The 19,178-nt window shown below is 33.6% G+C and overlaps 3 protein-coding genes across 3 annotated transcripts; 2 read left to right on the top strand and 1 right to left on the bottom strand.

Annotated features, from left to right (window-relative positions):
- The first annotated feature begins 1,019 nt into the window (after positions 1 to 1,019).
- Positions 1,020 to 3,051, top strand: LOC145057062 (putative phospholipid hydroperoxide glutathione peroxidase). Its single transcript, XM_079004828.1, has 6 exons — positions 1,020 to 1,351; positions 1,795 to 1,871; positions 1,954 to 2,015; positions 2,099 to 2,217; positions 2,525 to 2,692; positions 2,792 to 3,051. Exons 1-6 carry the CDS (start codon positions 1,112 to 1,114, stop codon positions 2,822 to 2,824), a joined length of 699 nt encoding a protein of 232 aa, XP_078860954.1. The 5' UTR covers positions 1,020 to 1,111; the 3' UTR covers positions 2,825 to 3,051.
- A 7,859-nt stretch (positions 3,052 to 10,910) lies between these two features.
- On the top strand, positions 10,911 to 12,793 carry LOC145057061 (glutathione peroxidase 1). Its single transcript, XM_079004827.1, has 6 exons — positions 10,911 to 11,112; positions 11,669 to 11,745; positions 11,952 to 12,013; positions 12,107 to 12,225; positions 12,346 to 12,513; positions 12,593 to 12,793. Exons 1-6 carry the CDS (start codon positions 11,059 to 11,061, stop codon positions 12,623 to 12,625), a joined length of 513 nt encoding a protein of 170 aa, XP_078860953.1. The 5' UTR covers positions 10,911 to 11,058; the 3' UTR covers positions 12,626 to 12,793.
- A 3,179-nt stretch (positions 12,794 to 15,972) lies between these two features.
- Positions 15,973 to 18,595, bottom strand: LOC145057060 (AT-hook motif nuclear-localized protein 5-like). The gene is made up of 5 exons (XM_079004825.1): positions 17,587 to 18,595; positions 17,197 to 17,264; positions 16,928 to 17,059; positions 16,408 to 16,569; positions 15,973 to 16,347 (listed from the first exon to the last, which is right to left on the bottom strand). The coding sequence occupies exons 1-5, from the start codon at positions 18,110 to 18,112 to the stop codon at positions 16,237 to 16,239; spliced, it is 999 nt and encodes a 332-aa protein (XP_078860951.1). The 5' UTR covers positions 18,113 to 18,595; the 3' UTR covers positions 15,973 to 16,236.
- Positions 18,596 to 19,178: the final 583 nt, after the last annotated feature.

Genomic DNA, 19,178 nt, shown 5'->3' with positions numbered 1-19,178 from the left:
AAAAAATAGAATAATAGCTTAAAAATATTATGTTTTACTTTTTTTTTTTATTATTATTTTTTATTCTTAATTTTGACATTCTATTATTATATTTTATTTCAAAATCGTGTATCATATTTTTCAAATTTGTTTAATTTTAACCATTTTACTAGGTTCTATGAACGAACCCAATTTATCATCCTGGTTTTGAAAATGCAATATCAAACTTGTCAAAATAAAAATAAATAAAAAGGTAAAATATATTTTTTTAAAACAAATACTGAAAAATACAGTATAAAAATAAAAAAAATTAAAAACATAATGTTTTTTTGTCATTAAATTAAGATAAATAGGTCAACATTAAACCTACGATTTTCAGTTTAAAATAAAAATAATTCGTTATGCAAAATTCAGAAAATAACATTTGCAATAATATTCTCTTTGTGCCATTTAAAAAAATAAATAAACAAAAACAAAAACCACGACATGTTTAGTTTTAACATATTTGAAATGCTTCTAGAAAAGGATGCTGAGAAGGTAATGTGGAACGGCTGATTTAATCCAAATCCGGTTTTGATACCGCAAAATTAGATCGAACCCCCTTATAGATTTACTTTTGTTCACTATACTACCTTTACTTAATTGTTTACATAAAAATAAAAAATCACATTATAATAAATTATAATAAATGAGTAAGCAATTTGGTTGAAATGACGTTAATCGAAATGTATAAAATTTGTAATATAATATTACACAGAAAAACATTTTCACCTACAAAAAAAGTTTTTAAATGCTGCAACTTAAGGACTAAAACTGAAATATATTAAACCTTAAGGGGCATTTGATTTGATCAAAGTTTCATTCGGAGTATCACTGCTTTCACACAGAATAACGATTCCCACCGTTGGATCATTCAACACCAAAATCTCCACCGTCCTTTAACCACCATGCCTTCCGACCGCTACCGCCGCCACATCATCACAACTAGAAACGGCCACGCATCTAGTCCGATTTCCACACAAAAATAATAAAAACATGAAAACGAATCAAACGACTCGTTTTTATGTTTTAACGTTTACATTATTCCACCGCCATCACCAGATACGTGTTGTATATATATCAACAGACCCCAATGTCTTGTTCATCAGCTCGTGTGTTCAATAATCTTATCACCCAAAGAATTCTAGTCTTTAATTCGAGACCCCTTTCAAATTCTCTCAAAATTTCATCTGTTTCTTCGATCTCTCTTCCAATAGGTTCAAAAAAATCGTGGTTTTCCACCAGATTCTGCAGTACCAAAAGAACGCCAGTGGTAAATTTCAGCTCAATGGCCACTCAATCTAAGCAATCAGTTTACGACTTCACCGTTAAGGTTTGATATCTTCAAATTTAGGGGTTTTTAAGTGATTTTGATTGATTAAACATTCATTTCTCGTTGTGGTTGTCGAAATTTGATTGCGATCTTGTTATCCGTGGTTTGTTACTTCATTTTATCTTAATTTTTAGGGTTTTGAAAATGATCTCTGTCGATTACGTTGTAGCTGAGCACGTTTTGATGTAAAAAATTTGATCTTGATTTTGTTAGTTGTGTTCTCTTTTATGGGTATTATGAAAGATCAAAGATGGTTTCTTGAATCAGTTATACCGAATGTATGCATGTTCATTGATGATTGTATGAAAGCTTCCAATTGAAGCAAAGATTTTCGAATATGTTCCATCGATTTCAGAAAGATTGAACGAAGTTATAAACTTTCTTATGAATATCGTCTTTTTTAATCTTTGTGTTTGACAAGTTTGGTTCTTTTTTTTTATCAGAACGCAAAGGGACAAGATGTGGATCTCAGCACTTTCAGAGGAAAAGTCTTGCTGATTGTTAATGTCGCATCACAATGGTAAGCTATAAATTTTGAAGAAAGATCGATCTTTTTTATGAGCTCAAATTTTAATTATCGATTTATCGTTTTTGTGTTGCAGTGGTTTAACGAACTCTAATTACCCTGAGCTGACAACCTTGTATCAGAAGTACAAGGACCAAGGTTTGTGTTTCTTGATCTCATTTGAACTACTTATGACAGTTTATAATTGTTTCTTGCAACTCAAGTAAGTTGAATCTTTATAGGTTTTGAGATTCTTGCATTTCCATGCAATCAGTTTAATGGGCAAGAACCAGGGAGTAATGAAGAAATCCAGGATTTCGTTTGCACTCGATTCAAAGCCGAGTATCCTGTCTTTGGAAAGGTTGGTAAAAACTAAAAAACATTATAGCTTTATCTGAATTTGTCATTTCAAATGATACAATTGTACTGTGTTTGATGTGCATTAATCGGTGACTATGACTAAGTGACTATGACTAATGTTGATGAGACAAAAATTTCAATTTTATGTCCCATCTAAAAGGTGGAAAAGGTGGAACACTGATAGGACAAAAATTACTCTTTGTCTCACTGATATAAGTCCAAGTCGAATATAGAATATACGTCAAATGCAGTACATCCTATTATGTCATGTCACATCCTGTCTGACAATGGCTTACTTCCCATTGTAGGTTGATGTGAACGGAAAAACGTCAGAACCTTTGTACACCTTCTTGAGGTCAAGCAAAGGAGGACTTCTTGGTGACAGTATTAAGTGGAACTTCACAAAGTTTCTAGTTGACAAAGAAGGAAAGGTTGTTGATCGTTATGCTCCCACCACTGCTCCTCTAAGCATTGAGGTACGTATAGGACTTATTTCATAATGTAATTTGTCTAAAATTGATGCCCATAAAGTTTAATTAATTGATGAGTTTTTGTTTGTTTTTTGCGTATTGCAGAAGGATATAAAGAAGTTGCTTGGTGTTGCTTAAGTGCTTGCTCTATAATGTGCTTTTGCCGTTTTTCTTAATAAATGAGCACTTTGTTATCGTTAATGTTTTGAACGTTTTCTTATGATGTAATTTTTAACTTTGGACATCTTGTGTGATGTGATATGTAAACCAAATTTTATATTATTGAAATGACCTTCTACATGTATAGAATCAAGTGTGAAGTCTGTGTACCAAAATATCTTAATCAAGTTTTAATTACGTCGTTAGATCTCTTGAATTGTCGATTTAACCGGTCACTTAATTGTCCAGACATGTTGGGTTTGCAAATTTTGTTCAAATTAATTACTTGGTGTTGACACGTCTATATAGATTTCGTTATTCATTTATCAACTTCATATCATTTTAGTACATAAATAACTAATATTTGTATTTCATAATATTGGAACTTTAAATTATCTTTAGAACGAAGGGAGTGGCTACAGTCTCCCTTGCGGTTTGTAGGGGGGGCAATGATGAACACCTCCCTCAGACTGTGGTTTCTAATGTGGTTTTGTCTCAGACTGTGGTTTCTAATGCGGTTTCCATAGACCTGGCAAAATTTGGCACGACACGACAACCAGACACAAAATTAGCGGGTTAGGGTCAGAGATTTCGACCCGTTTATGTACACGGGTTGACACGACACGACATGATAATTAAACGGGTAGGGTTAGGGTCAAGACTTTCAATTCGAAGATGACCCGTTTAACTATATATATATATATATATATATATATATATATATATATATATATATATATATATATATATATATATTTCATATTTTTAGAAATATTTTCAATATTATACATTTAAAGCGACCCAAATTCAAGAATTAACAGTAAAATTCAAACTTTGAAAGTAACTTAATTTTACTTCTCCTCACTACCTATCTCATTTGCTTCATAACTCTTAACTCTTTCCATTTTGCTTTCTAAAGTTACTAGTATAATTTTTTTTCGTTCCACCTCTCAACTCCTGCATTTCATTTTTTCATTTTTTTCCTCTATGACTTTTACTTTTCAACCTTTAAAATGTTTCAAACCGACATGATACAACATATTTATAAGGTTTAAACCTTAACCCGAACCCCGACACGAAAATAAACGGGTTGACACGACACGGAACAATAATTAAACGGGTCGGGTTAGGGTCAATCACTCTCAACCCGTTTAATGTCTTGACACGGCATGAACCCGACACGACACAACATGTTTGTCAGGTCTAGTATTCTATTCCGCCGTACATTCTTTCTCTTACTTTGCTTCTTTCCGACCTTTGAACGTCAAATATTTAAAATTCAATTATGTTTTTTTCCTATAAATAAAACCTTACAACCTTTAATTTACCACATCTTAATACGAATTTTCTATCTTACAATATCTTTTTTTTTCAAAACTTTTAACATATCTTCTTCCAACGACCCAAACAATAAAAAACACATATTAGAAACACCACAATCCTAAGACCTTCGTATGATCAACCAATTTATTCTCTGGTTTATCACTACGACACTGTAACATCCATCAAATTCAAGTCAATCTAAAACTTTTTCAACCTATTAAAAATCATTGAAATTTGTAACATACACGTTCAGTTATCGTGTATTGTAAATTATAAAAGTGAATAATATTACGAAATGTTATGTGAATCTGAATGTTGAGTTTTAACAGATGGTTTTTACTAGAAATGAAGTAAAAACTATGCTTAGAATCTTCAGAAAGTATTGGAAGTCTTATGAGATTCCAATCAAAAGGCAAATAGTGAAATTTAACAAAAATATAAAATTTGAAATAAGTAAAATTTTATTGAAAGTTGTAGATAATCTTGTTAGAAACATTTAGGCGAAAACATCAACGAAATCCGAGTTATAACGAAGAAGTTATGACCAATCGAAGATCCGCGACAAAACCGACACGGCGTCGAATGACGTAAAAAGTGAGTTTTTAATAAACTACTTTTTAGCCTTAGTGATCTAAATGAAAGTCGTAGTATTCGTTAAACCGAGAAGTTCGATAAAAAGAACGCCAAAATCTGACTTCGTATGAGGAAGTTATGGTTTTTCTAAGTTTCGGCTTAGCAGTAGACAACTAAAAACTCGAATTTTAGATCGAGTGATTTTTAGCCGACACAACCTAAACGAGAATTGAAGGTCTCGTCATTAGTAGTACAACGGTAAAAAGTCTGACGAAAACGGATGTCGGGTGAAGAAGTTATGAATTTTTAATGGATTTTCCAGTCCCGGTCTGTTAAAAATAATAATATTAAAAATAAAGTCAAAATTAGCCGACGAAGTCTAAAAGAAAGTTGTAGAATATATTCCCGCCTACGCGTGCATAAAAAGAACGTCAAAAACGGAGCCCGTATGCGAAAGTTATGGATTTTAGAAGTTTGAGGCTCAATTTCCGAGAATTTTCGCATGGATAAGATCCGGAATAGGCCACATCATCCGATCTTGGTGAGTCACCTGCCTCGTGTCCGACGCGTGTCGCATTCCTTCCGAGTCCGAGTTGCGGTCCAATAAGGCGATGACGCATGTGGCATCGGTGGCGAGCCCTCGCATCTAATGTGTGCCACTTCGCATCCGAGCCTCGCCTTTCTGCCATGTGTTCCGAACCTTGCAACCAGCTGCCTCCCCTCCGGATCCGAGCCTCGCATCTGCCGACGCGTGGAGTCCTCTCAGCTGCTGATCTTCGGACTCTCCCCTATAAATAGAAGGTTGCGAGCCTTCCTGAGTAATTTTGGAAAATTAATTGCTACTTTTTACCCCTTTTTCCATATTTTCACTATTTTGACATCCCTCGAAGCCCCGAAATCATTTCCAACACCCAAAACACGCCCCGAAGTTCCCGAGAAGCCCGAAAAAATTATCTTTTCGGTTTTGAAGCTCTACCTTCGTAGAGCCCGGTTATCAAGAAAACTCTCGGTTTTCAACGAAGAAAGTCATATTTAGAGCCAAAGTGATGTCCAAATTAATATTTTAGCCCCCGGTTATTTCATGGTGAGTTTAATATATATGAACAATTGTATGTTATGTGTTATATGTGCTATGTGCTTTTCAGTGTTATTATTCCGGGTTATTTTCCCGTGTTATTTTTATTCGCTATTTTTAATAGCAAAAAAATACCTTTGACCATGTGATCAGTGAAAGGACTTAGATTCACATTGGTACTGGTATGTAACCTCTGGCCATGTAGAACATGTCTCCGTAAGAGAATGATTTTTATTCTATGGTATTGGCAGAAGGTTAGACAGGGCTATAAGCCCCGAAATCTACCAAAATGTTAATCCGAAGTTGTATGTCTTCTGTGCTATTTGGGCCAAAGCTTTATTGATGTATATGAAGTATGGAAATTGTTATGTCTCATTGATTGTATATCTTTGAATCAAATCAATGATTGATATGGAAAGTTTGTCACATGATTCACATATGCCCTTGTTGTTCCTAGTTCCTCTTTGCTTCTGCCATATTGAAGTATATATATGACATAACGTTATATTCTATTTATTATTGAACTCACTAAACATCACCGCTTACCCTCTCAATGTTTAACAAATTGCAGGAGAGAAGCATCCAATATAGTTATATATTGATAAAAGATTTTTGAATAGTTTGAAACTATTGTATTGATAGAAGATTATGAATAGTTTGAACTATTGTATTTTGCACTCCCATATGTATAAAACTATAAAATCCTGGGAAGTTATGTAATATATAACACTTTGAAATAGTCGGTTTGTGTAATATATAACACTTTGAAATAGTCGGTTTGTACCAGTAGTTTGTAATCACTTTATCAATGTAAAATATTGTGTTTTTAAGAATATGCATGTAGCATGTTTTGGAGTAACAATTGTCAAGTATGAAAGTTTGGGTCTTTCAGAAATACGAAAGTGAGGGTCTTCCAAAATTATTACAAAGTGTTTTCAAAATAGTTTCATATCAGAGTTCCCAGAAATCATAATCATAAATCGAGGAAGTGTACAGTCACACCTTCGCCTTCCCGCGGTCATTTGTTGTACCTGAAACACTAATCGGTAAATGTAAGCTCGAAGGCTTAGTGAGTTACCCCCAAAATACGCATACAAACAACAATACACATATAATAACAAACAACATACTATGGGTCCAATCATCCATTGGGATGGAATACCCCAGACCCCTCAACCATCGGGTTGGAATGCCAACATACAATGGGTCCAATCAACCATCGGGTTGGAATACCTCAGGCCCTCAACCATTGGGTTGGAATGCCCACCTACTACGATTCTAATCATCCTTGGGATGGAATACTCTCGGCCCACAACCATCAGGTTAGAATGCCCACACACAATACATATATAATAGATACTATGAGTCCAATCATCCATCGGGATGGAATACCCCAGGTCCACAACCATCAGGTTGGAATGCCCACATACTATGAGTCCAATCATCCTCGGGATGGAATACTCTCAGCCCACAACCATTGGTTTGGCATGCCCACACACAATACATATATAATAGATAATCACACATAACGATTCCAGTCATCCTCGGGATGGAATACTCTCGGCCCACAACCATCGGGTTGGAATGCCCATAACCAATCAAACATGTGCACCTATATCAGATAATCATATAACAGTCTATAGAGACAACATAGTAGGGTCCTATCATCCTCGGGATGGAATACCCTCAACTACCAATCATTCATGTGCACATATAACAGGTAATCTCCTACCAGCATACAGATAGCCATACCAAACTACAGGTCACTAAGCATAACCATCCTATCTACCAACATATCGATCTAACATCTCATAACAGCAACTAATCCGAATAATAATGCAAAGGGCCGACCTTGGTGCCTTAGACCCTTGAGTATAATGAGGATAACTCACCTCGCAATGTCGATCTGAACTGAAGAATCGAATTCCCGAATCGTTGTCTCACCAAAAATCCCGAACTATAAAAAAAACGAATATTAAGTCAATAAATGGGAATACTAGTTTTACCCAAGAGTCCCACCCATGATAATAGTCCATTTTTTCTTTCCTCTAATTTGGGCTAAGGCCTAATAACTCCTTATTTGGGCCTCATTCAAAGACTCACTACCAAAACTGGCCCAAAATACTCTTATCTTGAGATCCCATCAAGGCCCAAGTCCAACTAGTCCAAAGGTAGCCCAATCCCGAAGCCTAAATCGCAAAAGCCTAACATGGGTAATACGTTGGGTGTACTCCTCTGGTACGCGGGGCGTACTCCATCTCGTGTTGACTAAAAAATAGGACCATTGACTCGGTACGCGAGGCGTACTGCTATCTACGCGGGGCGTACGCAAGTCTGAACCAAAACTCTCATAAGTGCTTAATGGCTTAAACACTTAAGCCCAAACTTCAGATCCATCGACCAAATGTGCCTAAGACTCATAAAGTCTTGAACTTTAAGACTTTGGATGTCCAGAAAGTTCTTAATATATGATCTTAACCCATTAAGACCTTCCTACCATGCATGGGACACATTCAACTATTGGGACTTCATTTTTATCACTTAGGACCATTTCTAGGGTCTGGAAGGACAACTTAATATGACCAAAATGCATCATGCACCATATTGGGGTTTTTGGGACAAGAAAAGTGCCAAGAAACTAAACAAGACAAGATCTACTCAAAATAGTTGCCAAGCTAGAAGCTTTTTACCTCCTGAAGCTTCTAGAGGACCAGAGAACTTCAGATGTTCAAGCTTGCCTTCCTTCTCCAACTATTTGATGAAATGCCTTCACCTTCAAGAGCTTAAAACACACACTAAATCATACTCACACACAAAACTAGGGTTTGGGACGTCTATAAGGTATGGAGGCTGAAAGTGATGGGAGAAAAGAGTCATAAGGATGTTTATATAGCACCCAAACCCTAAATATTAGGGTTTCCTTCTGACATGAGTACGCCGAGTGTACACAAGTGTATACCTAGCGTACTAGGGCGCACCTAGTACGCTTAGCATACCCTTATGTATGCGCAGCGTACTCCTCCTGGTCCCAAAATTGCAACATAGCCCTTAGGCTTTTCATGGCTTTACCCTTCCATCCCCAAGGACTATAAATGACAAATCTTGGGATGTTACAAATAGTTTGCTACCATATGATCCCCACCAATTCCCATAACAATACTCACAACCACAAAACGAACCCGGGGTTAATATGTTTGACTTTTTGACTCAACCCTAATTCGCCAGAAAGACTCAAGCACCCATTTCTGACTCCGAACCTGAAATCATTCGAGAAACCAACCCACTAAAGCACCAAGTAAAAGAAAAGAGAAGGCGGAGGCCAAAGCATGGGAACCCGAAAAAGTTTTAGCATTGGTACAAGCATGGATCGATAATTCTGAAGACGCGAAGACAAGAAAAGACCAAAAACATGACAATTTTTTAAGTCAGGTTACAAAAAGGTTCCACAAAGGATTGAACCTTCCAGAGTATTGTTCAAAAGACCAAGTGTATTTCAAATAAGGGAAAAACAAACAAGGAAGTCATGTTGTTTAATGGTTTGTATAACAACAAGCAAGGCCAATGGAAAAGCGGAGAAAATGATGAGTGATTTTGAAGAAAGATTTAAAAGTGTACCAAAAAGAAAAAAAGACGACTTCTAAGTTTATTGGCTTTTGGAATCTCGTGAAAGATAACCAAAAATGGAAAAGGAGCAAAAATACAACGAGCATATTGATAGTGGTTCAAAATGTTCAAGAACAATTGAATCCGACCACACTACATCGGATGCTCGTGTTGGTTTCAACCTCAACGATGATGAACTTGTTAAAGTTACACTACCTTCCCAACTAATGGAAACAGGGGTTGAAGAACGGGTGGCTGAAGAACAAGGAGTTGATGTGGAGGTTGGGGTTCAAATGTAACTTATTTTATGGAAAATTACTAACTTTATATCATTTCATCATAGGTATTGGGATATTACTCTAAGTGGGTGATGATGAGGTTTGCATTGAAAAACAAGTGGTTGATGAGGAGGTTGGCATTGAAGAACAAGTGGTAAAATTTCTATTTCATTAAAACACTGTTAATTTCAAAGTCATACTACAACTTCGCATACATACTAAGACAAGTACATTGCATAAGCTTACACATATATACTAAATCATTAATTTCAATAAAAACACATTTGCAAGCATGATTATCAAACACTTTTGAATCCACAATTTCCTACTTATTTGTATCAATTCCTTTGTAAAACTATAGATTCCTTATGCCCTTCTCTTTGTGCTCATTGAAATCATTTTCCAAATTGATATCCCCATTTCAATGGAATCTTCTTCTGCTTTTGCTTCATCTTTCTTATTCTTGTTTATTGGTCCTTCATATTCATCAACCCTTTTCCAAATAGTACAGTTTGGTTTGTTTGGATCCTTCATATGCAACAAAATTAAAACAAATAACCAACCAAATAAGGAAAATGACATAACCAACCAAATATGGAGGAGAAAGGTATGATAATTCACCAATTGGTTGAGACAAACCCTAAACTTTTTTCCAAGATTCCTCTTAGTGGTTGAAGTCCAAATACATGATGGGAACCCAAAACCACAAGGGTAAGCATCATCAAAAACCTTATTTGTCTTTGAAATGTGTGAGCTTGAGGTGGATATTATGGATTTAGTAGAAGATGTAGCCATCGCAGGACCCAAAAAAGAAGATGAAGCACGAGAAGAAACCTAGGATAAGAAAAAGTCTTGTTCCTTTTCCTTGTAGTCCTAATATGATTTAAAGAAGACAAATACAAATGCCATGTTACCCACTTCTATCCCATGCCATTAATTGTTAGATCAACACAACAATTTTTAATCAAAATCATATTTTCATCCACAATAACCGGTTATCATTAGGTTGGATTTGAACAAAAGTTATACTTGGTTAGTGTTTTTTATACAATGACTTTAATGGGATGATTTTTTTAAACAAACAAAACTTCAATGGTGTTTTTTTTTGAAGTTTTTGAAACATCCCTACCTTTGTACCCCTAACATTTTATATAGAATAAAAGTCGCATTTAGTGTATTTTAAAATAATGAGAAGTATCAAAATTTAGGTGTCCATTTTGGAATTGAAGCCACCAATGCGAATAATCGCATTCATACGCTCATCTGTCAACTATTAATTCGCCAAGAAATCCCGTTTTTTTCTTGTCTTTCTTTACATTTCAACGCATTATACCTCTCAAACCACCATCAAGCAGCCATCCATGGCGACCCAACCCGCTTCCGAAAAGAAAACCCTCTACGATTTCACAGTCAAGGTTAAATCTTGCTAAACTCTTTCTATCTCTCAAGAACCCAGATGTCGATTTTCATATACTGTTAGTTTGACGATTATAAGATGAATCAACTAGTCAAACATCATAAAACGTGAACATGGTCATGTCCATGCCCCCATATGTACTCAAAGTTTGGGTTTTGATGTCAAACCTCTGTCTCTTTACATGTAAAAATCGTATGGGTTTAGCTGCTAATCTGTTCCCAAGTTTGTGCTTCTTGTAACGTCTGTTGTTGGGTAATCTATAGTCAGATATTTTTTTGTCAGAAGCTTCATGATCCATGTTAATTTCGAAGCTGAAAAGTAGAAAGATTGACACACTAAAGTCAACGCTCAGCTTGATTCTTCTTCTGCAACTGTGTGTATGCGTTTAGGAAACAAATTCGTTATGGCCTTATGGGTGCTTCAGTTTAGTCAAACATATAATTTCACTCCCTTGTAGATTTTCTTGATCTTATTTGGGTTGGATCTCATAAACTTTTATTGTGTTTAGTGGTTATTTTCATTTTTTTGGTGATTTAATCGTCAATTTTATGCAGGATGCCAAGGGTAATGATGTAGACCTCAGCGTTTACAAGGGAAAGGTTTTACTCATTGTTAATGTCGCATCCAAATGGTAAGCATTCTTCATTATTCTCTCTTCAAATGTTCTTGCAAACCTTTTACCATTTCATCATAAGCTTTCTAGGGCTATCTTTGATGATGATGAGGGCATCATACAGGGTCCCACCTTTATTTTGCATTTGTGATTAGGTCCCCTAAAGTAGCTTAGATTTACAATCAAGTTTTTTGTTTATGGGTATTTTTGATTCGTTGTGGCAGTGGGCTTACAAATGACAACTATGCTGAACTGAATCAAATCTATTTGAAGTACAAGGAGAAAGGTTTGTAACTTTAGAAAAATAGTGTTTTTTTTTTGTTTTGTTATTCTGCATATTGATGAATAATATCATTAATTACTTGTTTGATGAATGTAGGATTTGAAATTTTGGCATTTCCATGCAATCAATTTGGAGCTCAAGAACCAGGAACCAATGAAGAGATTGCTGACTTTGTTTGCACCAGATTCAAATCAGAATTTCCCATCTTTGACAAGGTAAAATTCAAACAACCCAACATCAAAACACCTTTTTAATCATGTTTCAAACAAGAAATATTCTCAAGAACACAATTAAATTTTCAAAATTTGACTAAAAAATGCTGAATTTTTACACAGATTGATGTAAACGGTGACAATGCTGCACCAGTTTACACGTTCTTGAAAACTGGCTTCTATGGAATTCTTGGAGGAGATGTTCAATGGAACTTTGCCAAGTTCTTGGTTGATAAAAATGGGCAGCCTGTTGATCGATACTACCCCACCACATCACCTTTTACAGTCGAGGTAAAAGACGAAAATACCCTTCTGATAGACCGATTTCATTGCTTCATCTTACATGAATATCCTTGTGTTGTTTTTGCAGAGAGATATTCAGAAACACTTGGGTCTCCTTTAGATTTCAAGATTTCCACAAGTGGATGCCGAATCTCGTGTTGAATAATGGCATACCAATGTTTAATTATATGTTGTATTGTTTTAGATTCAAACGTTTTAAGACTATGTAATTCAAGAAACTTTATTTGTTTTTGTTTTTCTTACATTATTTACTTGCTTGTTTTTCCCATCTTTTTTCTTCCACATTGTTGCTTGTATCCGATTTTTCCTTAGCTCCTGCATTTACGGACCATTGTGGTCTCGCAATTTATAAACCGAAGTTCATCTTTCATCTATGGAAGAAATCTCTCTTTCCCTCGGTTGGATGTACAAACTCTCTACCTTTAACCCCCATATTAAGTGGTAGTGTGTCACAAATCTTTGTTCTAGGATTCTAACAAAATGACCACATTTGTCACAAAATTTTGAGTTCAAACTCGTGACACTACTTTTTCTAATAAAAAGCACCATCTAGTTTCGCAAGTAGTGTTTATGCTTCGTGATAATTATTTACGAGAGATTCAACGTTTGTAAATAGACCTTGCTAAGTAATCTTGAGTCACAAAAGTTGGGGTTTATTTTGCTAACAAAGTGTCTAACTAGAAGTTTCTAACTAGTAGATATTAGGTTCAATTCTAGACATATATTAATCCATGTCGTTCGAAAAAGAAAAAAAAAATCCTGAGTCACATTTTTCCTCACGAATAATAATGTTTTGCTTATTCCCAATGCACTTTTGCACCATGTACTAACAATTTATCATCGCTATAAGAGGCAGCATATTTGGTTCTATTTAAGGGTTTGTAGATTCTATATACTATGGACTTATAACATTTTTGTAATGTTATTATCAGAGTCCTTTTAATTTTTGGTTATTCGATATGTTCTCAATTCGATTGTGTTTCCATACAACACATGAGTATGTCGTGGTACGTCGCTTTCAAGTGGAGCGATTGTTGGTATTATTCTTTTCATACAACAATAATAACTAATTAAACTCTTCTAAATCCTTGTTTTTTATTCTTTACATACTTTTTAAAGGGGTGTTTGGAATTGTTTTTGAATTCTAAAAGTGTTTTTGAAAAAAAAAAAAACAACTGTTTATTGGCTTGTAATGGTGGAAAAACTATTTTTTGAATTAGCTTTTGTGGTGAAAAAAACCATCCAAAAATGTTTGACTTTATTTATTTATTTATTTACTTTTAAGCTATTTTGGTTAAAAAAACTAAAAAATAAAAAAGCCATGTATTATATGCTTTTTAAATTTTATTTTTAAAGCTAATGAAAAACTGTTCCAAAAGTATTTTTATGTTTATACAAACATTTTTTTTTACTTTTAACCAATAAATCAATAAATTATTTGAAAAACATTCCCAAACACCGCCTAAATTAATTGTTTATTAAAATCACTATATAAAATACAATACATAACAAAAACAAGTTTATAATCTTATCATGTTTTCTTCCATGGTTAACATAAATTGTTAGGTACATGGCCTATTTGCAAGTGTAATTCGCACATTAATCTCTTATTTTTGGGTTATTTTCATAAAAGACTTTATATTTTGATTTTTTTTTTCTTTTGAGACTTAGAATTTTTTTTCTTTTTCGAAAAAAACTCAACTTTTACTTGTTACTTGTCATTTTAGACCCTAGCAGGTCACGAATAGGTAAATTAGGTATTTTTGTTTCATTAAAAACCCTACAGTTTGTAGTTTTTTTACCATTTTAGACCTAAAATGTTTTTTATTAAATAAACTTAACTTTAAAATTGGTTATAGTCTTCAAGACCAAATATATAATGTATTTCTTGACTACACCGAAAAAGAAAGTATACATGTATAAACTAAAAAATATTATCTAATATGTTATCTTTTGAACAAATATAACCAAAAATAATTGCAAAATTTTATTTTTGTCTAAAAGATATAATTAAACTTTATCTTGGATATATGTTAGTATATCATTAACCTTGATATATTGTATATAAAAAATGTTATTATTACCGCTGATAAAAAGTTTGATGTTAATTTGATATTTTTTGATAAAAAAAATGAATTTTTTTAGTTTGTCTATTATACTTATTTCGTGAGTTTGGACATATTTCCCTCTCTCACTTTTCTATAATATTTTTTGGTCGAATTTTTAAATCAACTTTTTTAAAACAGTTAACAAACGCACTCATTATCATATTCTTAAACCAAGGCTATAGAATATTTTGTAGCATTAGCCGATTATTGAATAATAGTTATAATTATATAAAATACATACATAAAAATATTAATCCTAAACTTCGTAATAGTTTTGTTCAGATATATCAAATTCAAGTTTAAGACATTCTTAAAAAATGCTAACATCACATATAAATACATAACCTAATATTATGGGAATGACATCATTTGAACATAAGTTGAAAATCCAAATAACAAAAATGATATCCCACACTTAAATATCCAAATACATGGTGTTTGTATATCGCAGTTATTGATTCTTAAGTATAATCATAATAATTACTAAAATAAAATTTAGGATTTCATTTTAATTTAAAAAAGCTTGAAGCATGGACGGATCTTCTTAAGAGCTAAGGGGGTTGTGGCCCCCCTGTTTTTTTTTTTTTTTTTTAAATTAGTCCATATACTATTAAAAATTTGACATATCACGCCTACAACTAAAAAAAATGATTGTGTAATGTGTAATGATTTAAAAAAATGTTTCATGCGTAAATCAATACGATGCGAAAATTAAATCGTTGTCTATTATTTAAACTAAAAGAATATATTAAAAGAATATATACATGTTTTTGCCTTGACGAAATTAAATTATATAAACTTGGTGTATTGAATAAATAGTTTTTACAACTGCTTGTTTTTTTTTAAATAAATTTAGGTGGACAAAGAATTGTCCAATCATAAATAAATATAGGCATAATAATTAGATTGTTTAAATCCATGTCTATGTTTAAACTAAAATGATATAATCATGTTTTTTATACAACTAGTCTTGACATAAAAAATATTTTAGGTCTAAACTGGAAAAAAAATATTTAATGTAGTGTCTTTTATGAAATAAAAATACTTAATTTCCCTTTTAGAGTCTAAAATAACAAGTAACGTAAAATTGGGTCTTTTTCGAAAAAGAAAAAAGTTTTAGGTCTAAAAAGAAAAAAAAATCAAAATATATAGTCCTTTATAGAAATAACCCCTTATTTTTTTATAAACAATAAAAAAGGTTATATCCGCTATAAATAACCCCTTATTTTTTTATAAACAATAAAAAAGGTTATATCCGTATATTTAACAGCATAACATTAACTCCTTTTCTATTATTGTTGCAATTCACGAAACATTATAAAATTAGCAAAAAAAAAAGTTCCACAAAAACCCTAAGAAAAATAAAATTAATCCAGAAACTTTTAGATCCCAGTTCACCAAATGATCCTAGCTAGCTACAGATGGGCAAATGTGCAACTCAAGATTACTGATAAAAATAAAAAATAAAAAAGTTCTACGACTAAAATAAAACATAAACATGTCGACTTCTTTTTGTTACAAATTAACAGAGAACCCATCGCCAATCATCTACATATGATACACGAACATGAGAACATGAACATGAAGGGAGATGTCGACACTTCTAGTTGAGTTGAACTCCAGGGCTCTTTTCATCACCCGATAACGGCGGCTCAATGGCGGCCTTTGCCTTCGAATTATCTCCACCACCATACACAAAACTACAAACCACCACCTGCCGCCAACAAACGTAAGATCCCGGTTAACCAAAATAAAGAATGTACAAAAACAGTACCTGAACCAGGGTGGAGGCGGTAAGTTTGCCGCCAATTGCACCACCAATCACTTGACCTTCAGAGTTACAAAGAGAAATACTAAGACCGCCAGTCCGGTTGCGGGGGCTACCAGTTTCCGCCAGCAGATAAGAACCCGATAAGCATAATATCTCAAAACGACCCTAAAAAACGATCATAAGAAAATAAAATAAATTAATAATCATGAGTTTATATATATATATATATATATATATATATATATATATATATATATATATATATATATATATATATAATTCCTTAGTTTTGGGTTCTAAAAAGAACCCAAAATTCATGTCATGTCTGTGATTTGTAGGTGGTTACAAGTTGTTACAAAACATGTAACCGTTTTGTAACCACCTCTAACCGTTTTGTAACAACCTGTAACCACCTACAAATCATACGAATTTAGAGGTGGTTACAAAACGGTTAGACTTTACAAATCACAGTTGTCATCAGATGAATTTGATCCGAGGGTTGAGATGGATTGAGGGGCCCAACCTCATAAGTCACAGTGCCACCGGAAGATGTAAGTTGGCGTAATGTGACGGTGGAAACGGACCCATTGCCTGACAAGATGCATAGAGCCCTTTGCCTTTGTTGTGCAAATGACAATATCTTTTCCGCAACATCCTTCAACATAAAATTGAGTATTTCAGATATTTGATTAATAGTCGAACAATATTCTTTAAAATGTATCTAGCAAAAAAAAAAAACATTGTGTTTGTTTTGATAATTATAGTGTTTTGTTATAAATATTATCTGCGTACTTCTCCTATTGATATGTGGATTATGTGAGGCGTGAAAGCCGATCCAGCCGAATTATGCATCCATTCGCCTGCAACAATGATACAATGAGAATTCATTAAATTGATAAAATTCTATTAAGTCGTATAGCTTATCAAATTAAGTCATGGCACGATAAGTTCAAAAGAAGCAACACCTTTGAAGTTCATATCTAGTGAATTTTGTAATATATTTATATAAAAAATGAGATGGAATAGGGTAAAATAAAATTATGAAATACTAAAAAATAAATAACTTTTTAACCATTATGTTATTAAAAGATTATATAATCAAAAACATAACCAATACATTACCAATGCATAATACTCACTTTTTATTGATAGGATTCAAAACTTAAAAACTGTACGACATACCACAATTTGCAAGCTGCTGCTTCCTTCCACTGCCAGGAGGCCTCCCCCTCTTCTTCTGTGTCCCCGGTGTGTTTTGATCCGGCGAAGTGGCCGGAGGTACAGGCTTTAGTAGTGCCAACGCCGTATTGGAGGCATCAGGGGCATACTTTCTTGGTCTCCCTCGTTTTTTCTTCATAACAGAGTCGCTCCCACTTCCACTTCCAGGGGTGGGAATGGGGATGGAGACTGCAACACCACCGTCATCAGTCCCACCACTGCCACCGCCACCACCACCGCCGCCGATGTTAAGGCTATGAGGGAAACTAGGAGGTGGGTTGTGTTCCAAATGGAACGAAGGACCCATTGAAGGAGGAGCTACCCTGATTTGGGTATGATTATGAGGAGATAAAGTGGGGTTTAATTGAGTTTTGAAACCAGGTGGAGGGGTATGGAACCCTCCACCTTGATTACCCGACCCGGCATTAGAACCCGACCCACGAAACCCTCTATTCAGATAAAACGAAGGGATTCCGTCCCTTCCGTCCATGCATTTACTCCCAAATCTAACACCCACCCACAAAAGATAAACAAAAAATTGTCCACAGACACCTCTAAATTTTTCAAAAAAAATCCGACCTAAAAACCAAAATTGAGCACGAAACAAGCAAAAACAACGAATTTAAACAGCAACCCACAAACGAAAAACGAAAATTTCTCAAGGGTTTTACATGGGTTTCTCGAGAAATCAAATTTAACCCATAAAGTGAAGGGATTTACAAACGATTCAAGCTCTATGAGCTCAAAACAGAAAAACAGGGTGCTAAAATTGACAGAATGTAGAAACAGAGAAGTAATTAGCACACACGAACCTGTGTACGATGGCAAGAGGGAGAGGTGTTGAGGTGTTTGTGAAAGTGAGAATGAGAATGAAAAAACCCTAGATTTGAAATTGCAGATGAAATGATAAAAGGAAAAGGAGTTTTGGGAAAGAGAAAGATGAAGGAGGGTAAAGACAAAAGTGAAACGGGTTTGAGGTCTTTTGAATGATATAGTACTTGGAAACAACTACAAATGACAAAACCTTTTTTTTTATAAGAATTAAAAAGAAAAGAAAAGCAAGAAAAAAAAGCAATGAATTGCAAAAAGGTCATCTCATGTATTACCATAGTCAAACCTTACTTTTAGGATAAGTTTTATATTTTTTTCTTCAAATTAACAATTATGTGGTCAGTATAAACTCTTTTTATATTTTATTTTTTATTAGAAAATACATATTAAGTATTCAAGTTAATAAGAAATTTATTACTTAAGATTTTTCAAAGTTTATTATGTTAAATAAACTATGTAAAATAAAAAAAAAAAGTATTGTGTGGATTTTTTTTACATTCTTTGTAAAGTTGTGATTTTAATAAATAAGGTTTTTTCATACTTTTAATACTATTTTATTTAAACTTTATTATAGATACTATTTGTTAAAATAATTGTTTTGTTGTTATGATGATAACATGACATCAATTGAAAAAGCTCTACCGTTATTATGAATGGTTTCATATATTTTTTATGAAAAAAATATAACTGTACTTGTATGTTATAAGATTAATGTTAATTACTAA

This window comes from Lactuca serriola, chromosome 6 (assembly GCF_051521515.1).
Source record: "Lactuca serriola cultivar US96UC23 chromosome 6, Lser_US96UC23_V15, whole genome shotgun sequence".
NCBI classification, from domain to species: Eukaryota; Viridiplantae; Streptophyta; class Magnoliopsida; order Asterales; family Asteraceae; genus Lactuca; species Lactuca serriola.
This window is presented reverse-complemented; position numbering and strand designations above follow the sequence as displayed.

Excerpts from the sequence above, each read along its gene's own strand:
- LOC145057062 (XM_079004828.1), top strand. The coding sequence starts at position 1,112 with ATGTCTTGTTCATCAGCTCGTGTGTTCAATAATCTTATCACCCAAAGA. Across the intron at positions 1,872-1,953 it reads GTTAATGTCGCATCACAATG|TGGTTTAACGAACTCTAATT; the intron begins GTAAGCTATAAA and ends TTTGTGTTGCAG. Across the intron at positions 2,016-2,098 it reads TCAGAAGTACAAGGACCAAG|GTTTTGAGATTCTTGCATTT; the intron begins GTTTGTGTTTCT and ends GAATCTTTATAG.
- LOC145057061 (XM_079004827.1), top strand. The coding sequence starts at position 11,059 with ATGGCGACCCAACCCGCTTCCGAAAAGAAAACCCTCTACGATTTCACA. Across the intron at positions 11,113-11,668 it reads TCTACGATTTCACAGTCAAG|GATGCCAAGGGTAATGATGT; the intron begins GTTAAATCTTGC and ends AATTTTATGCAG. Across the intron at positions 12,514-12,592 it reads CATCACCTTTTACAGTCGAG|AGAGATATTCAGAAACACTT; the intron begins GTAAAAGACGAA and ends TTGTTTTTGCAG.
- LOC145057060 (XM_079004825.1), bottom strand. The coding sequence starts at position 18,112 with ATGGACGGAAGGGACGGAATCCCTTCGTTTTATCTGAATAGAGGGTTT. Across the intron at positions 17,265-17,586 it reads GCAGCAGCTTGCAAATTGTG|GCGAATGGATGCATAATTCG; the intron begins GTATGTCGTACA and ends TCATTGTTGCAG. Across the intron at positions 16,570-16,927 it reads GTGGCACTGTGACTTATGAG|GGTCGTTTTGAGATATTATG; the intron begins GTTGGGCCCCTC and ends ATCGTTTTTTAG.